The 18,178-nt window shown below is 33.3% G+C and overlaps 1 protein-coding gene across 1 annotated transcript in view; it reads right to left on the bottom strand.

Moving 5' to 3' along the window:
• Positions 1–13,883, bottom strand: part of LOC134256347 (oxysterol-binding protein-related protein 2-like) — an 85,284-nt gene extending 71,401 nt beyond the window's left edge. The window contains exon 1 of the mRNA XM_062738993.1: positions 13,493–13,883. Coding sequence (XP_062594977.1) covers positions 13,493–13,560 — 68 coding nt within the window. The 5' untranslated portion in view covers positions 13,561–13,883. The remainder of the gene's footprint in view (positions 1–13,492) is intronic.
• Positions 13,884–18,178: the final 4,295 nt, after the last annotated feature.

The following is an 18,178-nucleotide window of genomic DNA, read 5'->3' as shown; positions in this document are numbered from 1 at the left end:
GATCAATGATGGCTTTGTTATTCTTGAGAAGAAGATTTTTAAAGAATTTTCCTATATATTACTATGTAAAACTTTGGTCCGCCATTGTGGCCCCGCCCTACCCCCGGGGGTCATGATTTGAACAAATTTGAATCTACACTTCCTGAGGATGCTTCCCCATAAGTTTCATCTTTCCTGGCCCAGTGGTTCTTGAGAAGAAGATTTTTAAAATATACCACCAAATTTTCATTATTCCCAATATTCCCCTATGTAAAGGGCGTGGCCCTTCATTTGAATAAACTTGAATCCCCTACACCTAAGGATGCTTTGTAGCAAGTTTGGTTGAAATTGGCCCAGTGGTTCTTGAGAAGAAGATGAAAATGTGAAAAGTTTACAACGACAACGACGAAGACGACAGACAACGGACAAATTGTGATCAGAAAAGCTCACTTGAGTCTTTGGCTCAGGTGAGCTAAAAAATGTTCTCTAAATTTAATTTTCCTATGTTAAACTTTGATACTCCATTGTGGCCCCATTTCTACCACTGGGGGTCATCATTTGAATAAACTTGAATCTACACTACCCTTGGGCCTTGGATGAGTTTCATGAGTTTCATCTTTCCAATCCCAGTAGTTCTTGAGAAGAAGATTTTTAAAAGATGTCATACATTTTTCACTAATTCATTATTATCTCCCATAGGAAAGAGATGTGACGCTTCATTTGAACAAATTTGATTCCCTGAAGCACACTTAGTGGTTAGTTTGGTTGAAATTGGCCCAGTGATTCTTGAGAAGAAGATGAAAATGTGAAAAGTTTACAACGATGACAACAACGATGACAAAGACAGTCAACGGACAAATTTTGATCAGAAAAGCTCACTTGAGACTTTGGCTCAGGTGAGCTAAAATTTGAGCCATTTTCTTTTTGTGAATTTGTAACTTTCACAATGATATCCCCATTAAAAACAGCTCTATGGTATTTCTATATATTTCATTTTGTTCTCCCTGCCCCATGTGGGTTTTGATTTTAAAAAATTAAGAAACATCCTGCAAAAGTGGGGCCTTACAAAAAAAATTAAATGATGTCATTTAGACTGTACCTCACCCTTATTATACCCCCCGCTTGAAATATTCGTTAATTCCGTCCGTCTGTATTTCCGTCCGTCCGTCCGTCTGTCCTGTCCGTCCGTCTGTTACGCTTTGGGGTACCTATCTCTTATCCGCAACTCCTCTCATACCACTGAAAAATTTGATGAAACTTTCACAGAATCTTTATTACATATTGCCATTGTGCACCTCCTATTTTACTTTTAACACATATTTTGAGTTTCCCGGCCACAGCAAAACATGGACTTTGCCATTATACATGTTACTATATGGAGGCGGGGGGTATCATTTAGTGAGCTCATTGCTCACAGTACCTCTAGTTTTAACTTTTTTTTAATTTTTTTCACTAGAAAGATGCCTGGCCTTTCTTTGAACTTACAATGAAGCGCATTGAAGTGGTAAAATTTTCCATTTGGATGAAACGTTCTGATTCATGTTTTGAACGTCAATCATAGCAGAATGGCACGCCTATTTCTTTAGAAACGAACAAGAAATATTCGTCATACACCCCACTCTTTGCGACAAGCAACATGAGTTACACCGATATGGAGATTTTTAAAGTTATAGAAGAGATTTAGAGAGTTCCAGCTTCTGTAAAACACGTATTGGAACGAATTTGTACATTATTATGAATTTTTCATGTTTATTGGAGTTTCCATAACACATGTATCGGTCGAACACGTGCTTACTCTGTGTTTATGTATACCGTCAATTTGATTGGCTATTATATTTATGGAATACCTGTTTTACAGGTATTCGAATGAACCATTTGACCGATTTTTCTTTTCTAAAGAAATGGGCGTGTCATTGTATGACAGTCAACGTTCTAAAGATAGCTCAAAACGTTCCATTCAAACGGGAAATTTTACCACTTCAATGCGCTTCATTGTACTTGGATTTTTTTATCTGGGGATTCTTTGCGGAATTTGATTGAGATTGCAGGCAATGTGGTTCTAAAGAAGTTAAAAATGTGGATAGGTTATAAATGAGAACAGCCGAGGGTTTTCCTTCACTCAAATTATTAATTGACTAGTATCTCACCATGAAAAAATAGGAATTTACCATGAATAAAATATGATGCTGTGCTGGGTATTGATCAAACAAATTCTTGCATTCATCAATACTATCAGTATACCTTATTGAGTCAATTCTGTACTCATGGGTCCTGAAGCAGGCTACATGTAGCCTAATATAAATTTGGATTACTTGATCAATGCAAGTTTGTAAATATATTTCAGGAAATCTGGAAATATATGCTTCTTGCTTTATTTATATGTATAAGCAATTTAATCTCCCCCCCCCCAAAAAAAAAAATTCACAATTTTATTAAACACTGTATGAAATTTTTTAGCCTTGAAATTGTCCATTTCAGTATAAAATTAACAGGAATCTTGTTTTTGGTTTTAATTGTTAGTTAATTATACATGATACTGTTGGAATTTAATCTGGAAACCCATTTTATACATTCATTATGTGCAATGTGGGACGTGGAGACCGGTCCTTTGGATGAGACCATATAAACCAAGGTACCGTGTCGCAGTTAAGGTGCTGGCACGAAAAACTGATCACTCACTGCTCAATGGCCCAAATTGCCCAGTAAAGGACAAAAATTGTAGCTCTCTATCTGCAAGTGGTGGCGTTGCCATATGAGTCAAAAATTCTCTCGAGAGACGTTAAACTATATAAAATCAATCAATCAAATCATACAAAGTGTGAACATTTGACCAAATATCATCTTTGGCCTCTAAATCATTAAGGGTCTTTCTTAAGAGTCATCACATCAAGATATCTTCTGGAAACCTTTTTTATGCATGTATATGAATTTCTAACCTTTTGATCAAAGTCAAAAAGTTACAAGTTGAAAAAAATTTCATTACACAAATTTTCTAAAGTTTGCAATTGGTATACATGTATAAGATTTTAGAACAATATAATTCAAATATATAGGGGGTTCAGGTAACCCGAAGTACCTATGTAATTGGGCCATTTACACACAATTTATCGATGTTTATAAACGTAATTTTTGCATTATTATTCATATTTATCTAGAAATTAAATATAATGATTTTTTTCTACATTGTTTGAACTTTCGTATGATGTGTGTGTTATGTCATTCTGAAAAGTTTGCATTAAAAATTAATCCGGTCGAAGTTGTGCAAAAATTGGATCCCCTTTGATGCATGGCAGTGTATATTTTTCTTCGCGACGTTGATAGCGTAATTTTGATTGGTTTTCCGGGAGGCGATTTTTAAGGAATTAACGAGATTGACCTATCACAGGAAAGCTTACATTTTGAAGATCAACATTGTTAATGTTGCATCTCAATACAATGTGCAGAAAATTATGTATTTTCGTTTCAAAGGAAAGAGGTCAATTTTACTACAGTAAGTAATCGAAATATTTTTATGCAACATACACTATAAAAAAGCTGAGAAAATTTCCTATCTGCATAATGTGGTTTTGTAATAATTTCGGAAAATAATTCACCCGGATTCCAATCAAAAGTCGTCACCCCGAACAGTTTCTATGTACTTTTAAATTCATGCACACTTTCGTGTCGTAAAACCACAAGAGAAAATAGAAATGTGACATTAAATGATATTAGACTCGACTTATTGGGAAAAAAAATCTATGAAAAATAATATAATTTCCTGCTACCCGTGCATAAACAGGATAAACAGGGTCCTATCTACTAAGGTCACTGATATAAATGTACAAATTTGATTCTGTTGCCAGGATTTCCTCTAGATTCTGAAATACATATAACGTACTGTATAATAACTAGTTCTAATGTGATAAAAGAAAATGTTTATTTATTGTTTTATTTCTAACTAGGCCCTATAAAAAATTTATAATTTCTTTGTGTGAACATGATACTTTGTGGTTATTTTTTTTTCAGTGAGTATATACAGTCAAACATCGGGAAAATGCGAGAATCGTTCCATATCATGATTATGGTACCCGCCGGTAGTAGCAGATGTCTGGGATATTAGACTTAACATTCAACTTGTCCAGGAAGCGTGGATAATTTAGACTGAATATATACAATTATTGATTGATACCAAAAATTTTATATCCATGTATTTGAAAGATCTATACAAATTTTAAATAAAGTTTTGAATTAACTGTAGTGAATGTTTTTTTTCCAATCTTTGCCATTTTCATATTGATGTCCAGACAGAACTGTAAGCATATTTGATTAAGATCACTATTTTTATAATTCTTTTAAAAGTAATAAATTGTAAAGAATTAATAAAATTTCATTATTTTTTCCTTAGAATTTGAAAGCATTGTATCAAAAAGACTGTATCTGCCATTTTCACTATTGGCGGCCATATTGGATATTTTGCCGCCATCTTGGATATTTTTTAGCTGGCATGGAAACGGAAAATAAGGGCTTGCAAGACCTTTCTGAAAATATATAGTTTGCCATACTTCCAAATAAAATTAGACTCGTTCCTTAAAAACTACCTAGATTTAACAAATTTTTCCTCCTTTCATGTGCCATCAATAGGTACTCTTTAATAGTAAAATTTCTTACATAAAATAGCAGTGTTCACAACATTGATAATTTCATAACTTCTGTTCTACTTGGAATTTTTTCACCAAGTAAAGTTTTTTATATCCCTTAAAGTGTCTATGTTTGTGCTAGAATATATTTATTTGAATATATCTCATCGAAAATTTATACCTGAACCCCCTAAAATATATCATTGAGGAATATTCAAATACAAATTGTAGTCCTTGAATATTGATTTTTGGTACTTGTTTCGACAGCTCTGTTAAATTAAATGGTAAATTAAGTTAAAAGAGGGACATAGTCAGAGAGAGTTCTGATATAAATTTAAATCTCATTGCAATTGAAAGCTAATTTAATATGACCTTTAGAGTTAATTATTACCTGGAATGTGAGTTACTGAAAAACAGCATGCACAGACATTATGGACTGATCAGTAAATAGATCTGTATATTGACTGGTACAGGTTATTCTTAATAAAAATGACTTGGCAATTTTTTTCATACAGTAATATTATGTGTATGGATTTTTTTTCTGTTGGCCTTAATGACAAGATGCCCACTTGGCAGATGTTAGATAGTGATTAGTTAAAATGATAGTTAAAATGAGAATGCCTTAAGGACCTGGTAGAGATGTTCTCAATGACTATTGGCAATCAAGGAAAAAAATAGAGGTATTGTGAGCAATGAGCTCACTGAATGATAACCCCCCCCTCCCATATGAATATAATGGCAGTGTCCATGTTTTGCTATGGGAAATCCAAAAAATGTCAGTGTCAGATCAAAAAGTAAAGTAGGGGGTGCACAATGGCAATATGTAATAAAGATTCTGTGAGAGTCTTATTATCCCCTCGTGCAACTAGTTGCGGAGGGGATATAGCATCGCGAATGTGCGTATGTGTGTGTGTTCGTTACACCTTGTGGGCAAGATTGACAAAAAACCTTTGCATTAACCATTCTCAGCATTTACATACTTGTGTGGCAGTATGAAAAGACGAAGCCTTTTCATTTTCAAGTTCATTGATGAAATATTTCTTCAGATATCGCATTTTTACTGCCTCGAAACCCTGACATTTTATGTAAGTTGACAATAATCATTTGTGGGCAAGATTGACAGAGAACCTTTGCATTAACCACTCTCAGCGTTTACATACTTGTGTGACAGTATAAAAAGATAAAGCCTATTCATTTTCAAGTTCATTGTTGAAATATTTCTTCAGATATCGCGTTTTCACTGTCTCGAAACCCTGACATTTTATGTACGAGTTGACAATAATCATTTCCGCTACTAAGGGAACCAGATTAAGAGCCAGTTTTAAAGTTTAAAAGGCGTATCGAGCCTGCAGGAACCATATTAAAAGAATCTGAAGAACGTCGCGGTTTGCCTTTCATTATCAAATTCTAACAGGTGTCTAGGAATTTGGGGTGCACGCTATTCCTGAAAGCTGTAAATACAATACACAACTTCAGTTAACCTCTCGATGTACATATGTAAATTGTTATTTTTCATTACGAAAAAAATGCATATTGCCTGGAACTGTGAGATATACTTAGGTAGGAAAATAATTAAAATTACTGAAACTTATATATATAGCATACGTGATATGCTTCTGCTAGGTATAAGGGAAACTGCCCAATTATTTATGCATGGTATTATGCAAATGCTATTCGAGAAAAAATATGTCAAATTTGAAAATTATTTTTATTTTTATTTTTCGACCCCCCCCTCTGAAATGCTATGCAATTTGATTTTTGTTAAAAATAGATATCCTTCATCCCGATAATTTTGCTTAAAAAATAAATAGTGCTAAAAAACAATTTAATATCTTATAATAAACTTTACTACCCCAAATTAGGTATCCCTGTTATGCCCCCCTCCCCCCACCAAGACGCTATGCACTTTGCATTTTGTAAAAAAAAAAATGGATCAACAACACAATAATTTTGTCAAAAGTAAGGGAGTTGATCCAAATGTTGCGGGTTTGAATCCCTTTGTGGGACGTGGAGACTGGTCCTTCGAATGAGACCGTTTAAACCACGGGTCCATGTCCCAATAGATGCTGGCACAAAATGATCCCTCACTGCTCAATGGTCGTCAGTTCCTATAATAGGAAAGAATGTGCAACTCTCCACCGGCAAGCCTTCATATGAGCAAAACATTCCTGAGAGGGACATTAAATAAAATACATTGTACTATCAATCTTTAACATGTTTAACGTCCCTCGAGAGAATTTATCTCTCATGAGATATTGCCATTTCCAGTGAATGTCCTGTTGCGAGGGGATGCTTCACTTAGCGGTGCCCTTGTCAAATTTGATTCAGTGGTATGAGAGGAGTTGCGGATAAGAGATAGGTACCCAAAAGTGTAACAGAAAGACGGACATACCCAAGCAGGGGGTATAAATATACAGTGTAGTATCTAAAATCCTTTTGGAGCAATTCTGCAATTTCCTGCTACACTATGGGTATAGTAAAAACATTATATGCTTACAATAGTGAAATACTTAATATAATGAATTGATCGAAGCTTAAAGAGAAATGATTTTCATTAAGCCCCCTTAACTTTAGACTATATTGAACACTTTACAAATATAACAATTATGTTTATAACAAAGCAATTTTTTTCATCTCTGGCATGAATCGTTTTAAGAGTGATTATAACGATGTTAAATTTCAGGAAACACTATTATGAAAGTACAGTGAATACTTTTATGTGGCATAGTGGCGGTCTAGCTAGTAAATAAATATTTAGTTCTGAATACAGAAATTGCAGATTATATGCAGTAAGTTCTCTCTGACAAAAAAATTAAGGTATTGAAGTAGTAAGAGAAACAGAAAAAGAACACAAAGAAATTTCTAAAACTTAATTTATGTCAAATGATTTCATCTCCTAAACGGTAAAAGATTATAGTTTCTATCATTATAAGGTTTTAGTACTGCATATAGTACACATAATATTTAATTTTAAACAAGAGGCCCAGGGGCCACATCGCTCACCTGAGCAATTTGCTAGCACATATCTCAGAACTGAAAGTTTACTGATATGGTTTGAACAAAGTACACTACCTGAGGATGATTCCATATAAATATCACTAAGCATGGATTTGAAGTACTTGAAAAGAGGATTTTAAAAGGTTTCCCTATTCCTATGAAAAACTTTGATCGGCCATTTTAACCCCACCCTAGCCCCGGGGATCATGATTTGAACAAACTTGAATCTACACTACCTGAGGATGATTCCACATGAGTTTCATCTTTCCTGGCCCTGTGGTTCTTGAGAAGAAGATTTTTAAAGCTTTTTCCTATATATTCCTATGTAAAAATTTGATCGGCCATTTTAGCCCCCCCCCCCTAGCCCCGGGGGTCATGATTTGAACAAACTTGAATCTACACAACCTGAGGATGATTCCACATGAGTTTCATCTTTCCTGGCCCTGTGGTTCTTGAGAAGAAGATTTTTAAAGATTTTTCCTATATTTTCCTATGTAAAACTTTGATCGGCCATTTTGGCCCCACCCTAGCCCCGGGGATCATGACTTGAACAAACTTGAATCTACACTACCTGAGGATGATTCCACATGAGTTTCATCTTTCCTGGCCCTGTGGTTCTTGAGAAGAAGATTTTTAAAGATTTTTCCTACATATTCCTATGTAAAACTTTGATCGGCCATTTTGGCCCCACCCTAGCCCCGGGGGTCATGACTTGAACAAACTTGAATCTACACTACCTGAGGATGATTCCACATGAGTTTCAAGTGGTTCTTGAGAAGAAGATTTTTTAAAAATGCCATTAATTTTTCTCTAATTCATAATTATCTCCCCTTGGAAAAGGGCATGGCCCTTCATTTGAACAAACTTGAATCCCCTTTACCCAGGGATACTTTGTAGCAAGTTTGGTTGAAATTGGCCCAGTAGTTCTTGAAAGAAAATAAAATGTGAAAAGTTTACATTGTGATCAGAAAAGCTCACTTGAGCCTTTGGCTCAGGTGAGCTAAAAATGTAGAGTTTGGGAGCTAGTCTAATAGAATAATGTTCAGTTGATTTTTAGCCGAACTTATAGCTCAAAGAGCAATTGCCGGCTTATGTCATCCTGTTCAAGACAGGATGTCAACCCCATAGTCGCCATTTTAAAGTTACGTGTAAAAATATAGTTCTTACTCTCAACCGCTTCTGAGATAATACAAATGCTAAATAAAGCAACATAAATAAAATGAAGTTTTATCTCAATAAATAAACATTAGACTAGTAGTAATGACTTTGAAAACTTCAGTCTTAAGTCAAAGAACATAGTTTATTAGCGTAAGGATTTCTGATAATCAGTGTTATCGTACTTCTCTACACTAACGAGGAAACACAGGAGAGGGAACCAGACTGGCCTGTTTGTTTACGCTCAGCTGCGGTACCAGATTAATTCTGATTCTGACAAAATCAGACCGTGGTATTTGGATCGAAGACTCACTGTCAGTTTCTTATTCAGTGTAATTTATATTGCTAGTTTTAGAATAATTTTTTCAACAGAATTTTTAATCTGATATTCTTGTTATTTATCTGTTAATACAATATAAACGTATGATTCATGTAAGAAATTCATTTTACTCTGTAAATGAGCCCGGCTCTCTGTACTTCTGAGTACTTTGATTAATATTTAGCAACAATTAAAATTCTATTTTCAGTAATTATTTCATAATTCAAAGAGTCTTGTTCCATTTTGTTTATGATAAAGAAACTACTGTACACTTTTACCAGTATACGATAGTGATACCATTACTGTTACACATGCACAATGTTAAGATCACCTGGATATATGCCAAATATTACAGAAACCAAGATCCTAGATCTGTCTCTATGTTAATTGTAAACAGGAGACAATTAGGACATCATCTTGTAATAACTAAGAAAACTGACCAGAAAGCAGGGGCCTATCAGAGGGGTAGAAAGGGTGTAGCTTAATTAAACAGATAAACATTTGATATTAATTGGGAAAAAAATTAAATAAAAAGGAAATTTTAAAATACTGTAGACATACTTTTTTCCACAGGGTCATAATTCCGCGGAAACTCAATTTTTTTTTAATCTGCGTGTAGAAAATTCCCCAGATTTCTTAGACTATCACTATATGCCTTACATTTATATTAAGTACGCTTGAACAAATTTCCTCGGAAATTTGTGACCGCGTACATAGCGTAAATTAATACCATGCTGAAAAAAGGACTGCTACATTATATGAAGAGTATGAAATGACTGTATTCATAAAACTTAAAAACTATATGTGGTATATTAAATATTTTAAATTTGCCCCCACATAAGTCATATTTTGAAAGTTTGTTGAAATGTTCTGAATTCTATATATTCTACGAGAAATCTAAATCTAAATTAACAAAAAATATTTTAGTTCCTTGGTTATTGACAACTTTTGTTATGACCTCAATAATCATTTGGAGTAATTTGTCTAATTTTTTAGGAAGAAGATAAAAATGGACAAAATCTGCTCAGACAAATTATACTATAAAATTGATAAAGTGCAGGCCTGCTTCCAGAACAATATTAACGTATTTCATTGATATTATCATTCTACACATTATTTCAAAATATTGATCTGGAGCAGACTTGCGCTTGGTGACTTTTACTGTAAACTGTGACTTGATTTGAATTTTTGTTGAATAAATATAATTGTACTTATTAATTTATTTAGTTGATGTTGACTTTTTTATTGCTTCTTTACTCTTGCATAATAGTGATTTTGGATATATGAGTAATGACATGTGGTTCAGTACGGCCAGTTAAAATTAATTTCTTAACCTTAATCTATTGTCTCCTGGATTAAATTTTTTATATGTCATTCCTATGATAAAGAAGCTTAAATTTTACTTCCAAGACACAAAGATTGTTTTTTTTTTTTAATGTACAATTTTCACCAGAAATATAATAACAGGTTTATTTTGCTAGGACTGATCTTCGAAAGTAAATACCTCTTTTTTTGCAAATAAAATCGAAAATATAACAAATACGATCTCTAAAGACGTCTTTTATGTTGTGTATTTCAGAATACTGGTATAACTGCCATACTTCATAAAACTTTGCAGGGACAGTTTTGCAAAACCCATGAAAAATCGACATTGTCTGCACTGTGTATCTGCGCATGTGCGGACTCTTTCTTCAGAGTCTTTTTTAGTCTCAATTTCTTACTTCCGTTAACTTGGTTTGTCTAGTCTGCATGTCTAGAGAATGATGTATATTTTTCTTTTTGAAACAATATTTTCATGATTTACCTTGAATTGGACCATAGCATGACTGAATTAAATAAAAAAAAAAGTGAGCAAGCTCACATACCCCACACTCTGCCAAAACTCAAAGTGCCGAAAATCCCAGAAAAAATAAAGGAATCAGAATTCCCTGGGTCAAATGCACATCTACACATTGCGTCCTAAATATCTTCAAAGTTTGACTAAATTCTGTGCAGTAAGGCCATATAAAATTAATCTTTAGGAGTTGCCCGCCCCTCTCAAAATGTTCATCTCTATATTTTTTATTTTGATTTTTAGGTATTTTCAGTATTTTTATTCAGTAAAAAATTGGAATCAAATTTCCTGGTGCACATATACACACTGTGTTCTAAATATCTGCAAAGTCTATTTATAGCAAAAACGCCATGTTGATTATGAGAAAAATGTGCTAAAAGTTCATTTATATGTCAAAATATGGAAAAGAAATTTGTCAGTATAGAAAAGGCAGAGAAGAAAAAATAAACACATATAGAAATTTCACTGGCAATATGCACATCTACACAGATGTGTCCTAAGTAAAAATAGACAAAGTTTGACACCTAAATTTATATATAATGATCTACAAGCTGCGTGACTTTGCTTTGAAATAAAAAAAAGGACTACAACATGACTTTCTGACTTAAAGAAGGCCAGATTTTTCAAAATAATTATTAGAACATTTATATAGATTTTGCAAAATAAGAAGTCAGGCATACAAATTTATTGATATCATAAAAACATTTTGTTCATGGTGTGCCGTATAATGTGTACTTGATAATTTGTTAATTAACAATAAATATTTAATTTTTAAAGCAAAAATTTTCTTGGAATATTTAAAAGAATTAAATCTATTCATATTTGCATTAAGGTAATGAAAAATAAATGTGTACAAGTGAATATTGTTTTGTTGATACTTAGGCCTATATATAAATGCAATTTAATGTATAAAAAATAAAAAATAAAATCCGACTTTTTTTGCAAATTAGGTATGTCTAAAGATTAATTTTACCTGGCCTAATGTTGTTTATAAAATGCGCTGACAAACTGTTCATCTCTATATTCAAGATATCGCAAAAAAATCTGAGTTCACATTCGAAAAAATAAAGGAATCAGAATTTCCTGGTGCAATTACACACTTGTTCTAAAATCATGCAAGTCTGAGCAAATTCTATGCAGTTGATTATATTGTGCTGACAAACTGTTCATCTCTATATTCAAAATTGTGGAAATTTATGTTATTGTCAGGAAAAAATAAATTAGATTTCGTTTTATATGCACATCTAACATTGTGTCCTAAACATCAAGTTTGAATAAATTTTGTGCAACGCATGACAAGTGTAAATAAATGGACTTAATTTTAATTTTCAAGTTGAAACACTTGAACTTTATACCTCACACAACTGGTTGCGTGGGTTATAATAAAAATTATGATTCATAAAAACAAGAGGCCCATGGTCACATCGCTCACCTGGACAAGCTTTGAAAAAAAGTTCTTTAATTTCCCCCTTGTAATACATAATGCATCCCCACCCTACCCCACTGATCATGATTTAGACATTTTGAAATCTAGACTACCCCAGGATGCTTTCATGTGCACAGAAGTTTTAGCTTTTCTGGCCAAGTGGTTCTTGAGAAGAAGATTTTCAAAGATTTTTCCTATATATTTCTATGTAAAACTTTGATTCCCAATTGTGGCCCCGCCCTTCCCCTGGGGGTCATGATTTTTACAATTTAGAATCTACACTACCCCAGAATGCTTCCACTTAAGTTTCAGCTTTTCTGGCCAAGTGGTTCTTGAGGAGAAGATTTTTAAAAATTTTTTCTATATATTTCTATGTAAAACTTTGATTCCCAACTGTGGCCTCGCCCTTCCCCCAGAGGTCATGATTTGAACAATTTAGAATCTACACTACACCAGGATGCTTCCACATAAGGTTCACCTTTTCTGGCCCAGTGGTTCTTGAGAAGAAGATTTTCAAAGATTTTTCCTATATATTTCTATGTAAAAATTTGATTCCCCATTGTGGCCCCACCCTTCCCCCTGGGGTCATGATTTGAACAATTTAGAATCTACACTATACCAGGATGCTTCCACATATAAGTTTCAGCTTTTCTCACCCAGTGATTCTTGAGAAGAAGATTTTTTAATGACCCCACCTTATTTTTGTCTTTTCTTGATTATCTCCCCTTGTGAGGGGACTTGGCCCTTCATTTTAACAATTTAAATTCCCCTTTACCCAAGGATGCTTTGTACCAAGTTTGGTCAAAATTGGCTCAGTGGTTCTTGAGAAGAATTCGAAAATGTGAAAAGTTTACACACGGACAGACAGACGGACGACGGACAAAATGTGATCAGAAAAGCTCACTTGAGCTTTTGGCTCAGGTGAGCTAATAAAGTGCAGTAAAAGAAAGGCTTAATTTCCACTCCTGACCCAGTCAGGTTTTAATACCCATTTTACCAACATCCTCTTGTTGTCAAAAGTCAAAAGCACCCTCAAAAGACTCACATCTAAAATCTTTAATTTTGGGCCAAAAACAGAGCGATTCTAAAATGAATGCGCTTTATAAACAACTTAAAACATCATTTGCAAGCTGAAAACTTTTTTCCAATGTAATTTTAAGTCTCACCTGTACTGTTTTCCCCTACGATGGCCGACATATTTTTCTAAAGAATCACTGTCGTCTTTACTAGCCATACTGATAATTTGGCGAATATAACATTTAACAAAACATGAATTTTAAAAATTAGGCCTGATGATATTCATTTTGTAACAGATCTAGATCTACTGAAAATTTTCCACGTCAATCAGCTGATCGAAATCAAGAAATGACTTTTTATCTGTAAGCTCTCCAATCATGCTGTAGTTTCTTCTATGAACCTGTAAATTAACTCAAAGTTCCCATCGAATATTATTTATATCTCAATATCGATCTTTACACATCACAACAGCCAAAATTTGACAATTACTTCTCGTCTTTTGGTCCTGTGCGATATCGACCTCATCGAAACATCACATCTTTCAGACTCAATTTTGCCGAAACGGATAATAAATGTTACAAAACGATACTTCTAGGGAAAGTGTCAAAATACAAAATTCAAGATCCCTGTTCGCCCCTGTGCTACAGTTTCGCAATGAAAATTTATTTCGTGGTTTCTGTTATCCCTTTTCTTTTGGTGTGTTTTGTTGTGTGTGTGTGTGTGTGTGTGTGTGTGTGTGTGTGTGTGGGGGTGCATGCACAGTGTGTATGAGCGAACTCTCTCACTCTGCAGGGACATGGTATCATTTATCATATAAAACTAACAATAAAACTAACAAATAATTATACTAATCAATTAAAGAACTAATCATTAAAAAATAAACTCCATAAACAAATTTTTTTTTAAAAATGGAAATACACAACTTTTTTAACAACAATAGGCCCGTGGGACACCACATCATTCACCTGAGCACATGAGCTAGGTAAAACCACAAATAAGCTCAGTATTGAAAAGTTTACTTGGGAGGGGAGGGGGAGAGGGGCTACTTGAGAATACCACCATATCAATATAGGATAAATGTATTAATAATCTTTCCATTCTTGAAAAGAAGATTTTTAAAGATTTTTTTTTCTAGTACAACTTTGTAAACAAGAGGCCCAGGGGCCACATTGCTCACCTGAGCACTGTTAGGAAAAAACAAAAATCAGTTATAGTTTTAAAAAGCTTAAATACTTAAAAGGTCCCGACCTACCCCTAAAAGTGAGAGGAGGTATGATTTAAACAAAATTGAATCTACACAACTGAGTACAATAACATTTTTTTTTTTGACCAACTGACTTCTTTCCTATGAGTTTGAACTTTCATTGTGGCCCTACTCTACACAGGTGTTACGATTTGAACAGACTTGAATCTACACCACATGAGGACGCTTCCATATAAATATGACCAATCATAGCTTTGATGTTCTTGAAAAACAGATTTTTATGATTTTTCTGGATCCGCGCCTGTTATCGGCACATTCTCATCCACAGAAATGTCTTTTATGTTATATCTTTATTACCTAACAGTGTCTCTGTCAACTTTAAGGTTTCTTTTTTTCATCCTATCCCTTTTAAGGGGGCCGACTATAGTTTCCAATGCACAATATTTCGCGCATCATAGTAAAATGAAGCGTACTTACTGTTCAAATGCAACTTTTTTCACTTAATTATTAATATTAAACAAAATTAAGAAATTATAGGTATGAAAATGTAATTAAAATTTGATATAACTAATTTTTTAACCGATTTTGCAATTGATAGGTAAGTTGACATCCTTGCAGTGTGTTTTTAACGTTATGATAATCTGTAGCTCTTAAAGAAAGGGGTAATAAAAATATTATTAATGAAAAAGTAATAAATATATGCTGTTGAAATTTAAAACATAGAAATTTGAGAATATCTCCAATATTTTTACTATGTTTTCATGTGAATCCATTGTGTATGTCATATTTTGTAATACTCTATAAAAATAGTAAAATTTGCTAATTTTTTGAATTTTGAGATAGCCCCTCTGGTAACAAGACAGTAGAATTTTGTGTTTCTTACATATATTGTATAATATAGTATTATTCATCAAATATTATAGTTTGAACAAAATGTCTATTGTACTATTTGTATAAATTGCTTTAAGGTGGAATGCCACACCAACTTTTTATTTTTATAGATCTTTGAGTCATCCTTTTTAAACAAGGGTTTCAGCATTGAAAGGTCGATATTAGCTCTTAATTATTTTATATGAATTTTTTTGTATTTTTTCAAATAAAACGAAAAAAATTAATTATATCTAACTAAGATGTTTTCGAGTTAAAAGTTTGCTGTAAATGAATGTATCATATTAATATCTAATAAAACATGTAAAGAAAGGCTGGTTAGACTTTTTATTTTTTTTTTTATAAAAAATATTTATGAAAATAAAACAGATTATTTGTGAATATTTTTAAAACCTATGGTTAAAACACCACAAAACTAGTCGCAAGTGAGGAGCACATATTTGTCAATCATATTTTAAAAAGAAATTGAAATGAAATTAAGAAATTTTAGAGAAATTAATTTTATTTTTTTGATATTTGGACCTAACCCGATCAAAATTAAACTGATCCCAATCAAAATTAACACAAAATGAATAAACTACTAATTTATTGCCTCTTCATGTATTTACAATGAAGAAATCTATGTTATTGTCAAGTTTAATAATGTTTTAACCCTTATTACACCTAATCAGACTAGTGTTCTTTGGGAAATGTTATTTAATTCCAATAATTTTTGTGGTCATTTTAATTTTGATGGTCTCTCAAAATTTAAAAAAAATATTTCTCTAAAATTTCGCGATTTTGCTTCAATTTCTTTTATAAATATAATTAACAAACATGTTCTCCCCAGTTGTGACTGGCTTTAAGAAAATTCTAACCACAAATTTAAAAAATATTCACAAATTATACGTTTTTTTTCATAAATATTTTTTTATCTCAAAAATTTTAATATCTATAGGGCTTTTCTTCACATATTTTATTAGATATTAATGTGATGCATTCATTTACAAAAAATTTTTACAAGAAAGCGTATTATTTTGATGGAAATAATTGTTTTCATTTTCTTTGAAAAAATACAAAAAAATTCATATAAAATAAATGAGATATATATATATATATATATATATATATATATATATATATATATATAATATATATATATATAGGTCACCTGAGCATTATGCAACAACTTTCCAGTTACAGTGTATTGAATTTGATTCATGTTTTAAGCCAGATGCTATATGGCATTCACAATTTTGAAAGGGCACCATTGATCATCATAACAATAAACTTAACAGTTGCTTAGCATGGTTACTGAATACCCATATGCAGGGTAGGGGAACAAAAATGCACTCCAACTAATCAGTAATATTCAGCAATAATCAGTAGTGCCCCTAACACGGTGACATAAACCCCTGAACCTAGGTCCAAACATTGCACAAATTTTTAAAAGGCACCCTTAAAATTGCCTATCAAAAAAATAAATAAATGTTTTATAAATACAAAGGAGCAGATTTCAAACAATAAATTCATTTTAATTATATAATTTCAGCCCCCCCCCCCCCCTGACCCTGGGGCCTTAAAATACACAATTCTGCAAGATATGATCATTTTTTAGGTAGTTCATCTACTTCATTCCCAGAGACAGAGAAGAAAATTTTCAAAGATTTAATGAATTTTCACTATATAATCTATAGAGCCCCCCCCTAACACCAGATCCCTTGACCCTGGGGCCATAAAATTCACAATTTTGGTTGAGGCACTCCAGCTCATCATTACTATGCACTTAGTAAGTTTATTTAATACCTAGGAGCAGAGAAGAAAATTTTCAAAGAATTTTATTTTCACCATATAATCAATAGGCCCCCCCCCCCCCAACACCAGATCCCTTGACCCTGGGGCCATAAAATTCACAATTTTGGTTGAGGGCACTCCAGCTCATCATAACTATGCACTTATTTAGTTTAATTAATACCTAGGAGCAGAGAAGAAGATTTTCAAAGAATTCATGTATTTTCACTATATAATCAATAGAGCCCCCCCCCCAAACACCAGAACCCTTGACCCTGGGGCCATAAAATTCACAATTTTGATAGAGGCACTCTTTCTCATTATAACTCTGCACTTAGTTAGTTTATTTAATACCTAGGAGCAGAGAAGAAGATTTTCAAAGAATTCATGTATTTTCACCATATAATCAATAGAGCCTCTCCCCCCAACACCAGAACCCTTGACGCTGGGGCAATAAAATTCACAATTTTGGTAGAGGCACTCTTCCTCATTATAACTTAGTGCTTAGAAGGTTGATTTAATACCCAGTGGCAGAGAAGAAGATTTTCAAATAATGCATTTTCACTATATATTTGGCCCCGCCCTAGCACTAGAACCCATGACCCCAGGGTTATGAATTTCACAATTTTGGTAGAGGACTCAATGCTGATTACAATCATGCAAATAGTTTGACTGCTTGATGTCCAGGAGTAAAGAAGAAGATTTTTAAAGATTGCATTAATTTTAGTGGTTTTGGCCCCACCCCTCAGGCCCCAGGGGGGCAGGGATCATGAAATTCACAATTTTTGTTCCCCTTCACCCATAGATGCTTTGTGCCAAATTTGGCTGAAATTGGTTCAATAGATGCAGAGAAGAAGCTGAAAATGTTCAAATGTTAACACACGACGGACGACGCACGACGACGGACGAAAACGGATAGCAATAGGTCACCTGAGTTTACTCAGGTGACCTAAAAAGTTGGTGTGGCATTCCT

The sequence above is a fragment of the Saccostrea cucullata genome, unplaced genomic scaffold, assembly GCF_032062105.1.
Source record: "Saccostrea cucullata isolate Sc308-1 unplaced genomic scaffold, CSIRO_AGI_Scuc_v1 ctg2397, whole genome shotgun sequence".
Classification (NCBI taxonomy): domain Eukaryota; kingdom Metazoa; phylum Mollusca; class Bivalvia; order Ostreida; family Ostreidae; genus Saccostrea; species Saccostrea cuccullata.
This window is presented reverse-complemented; position numbering and strand designations above follow the sequence as displayed.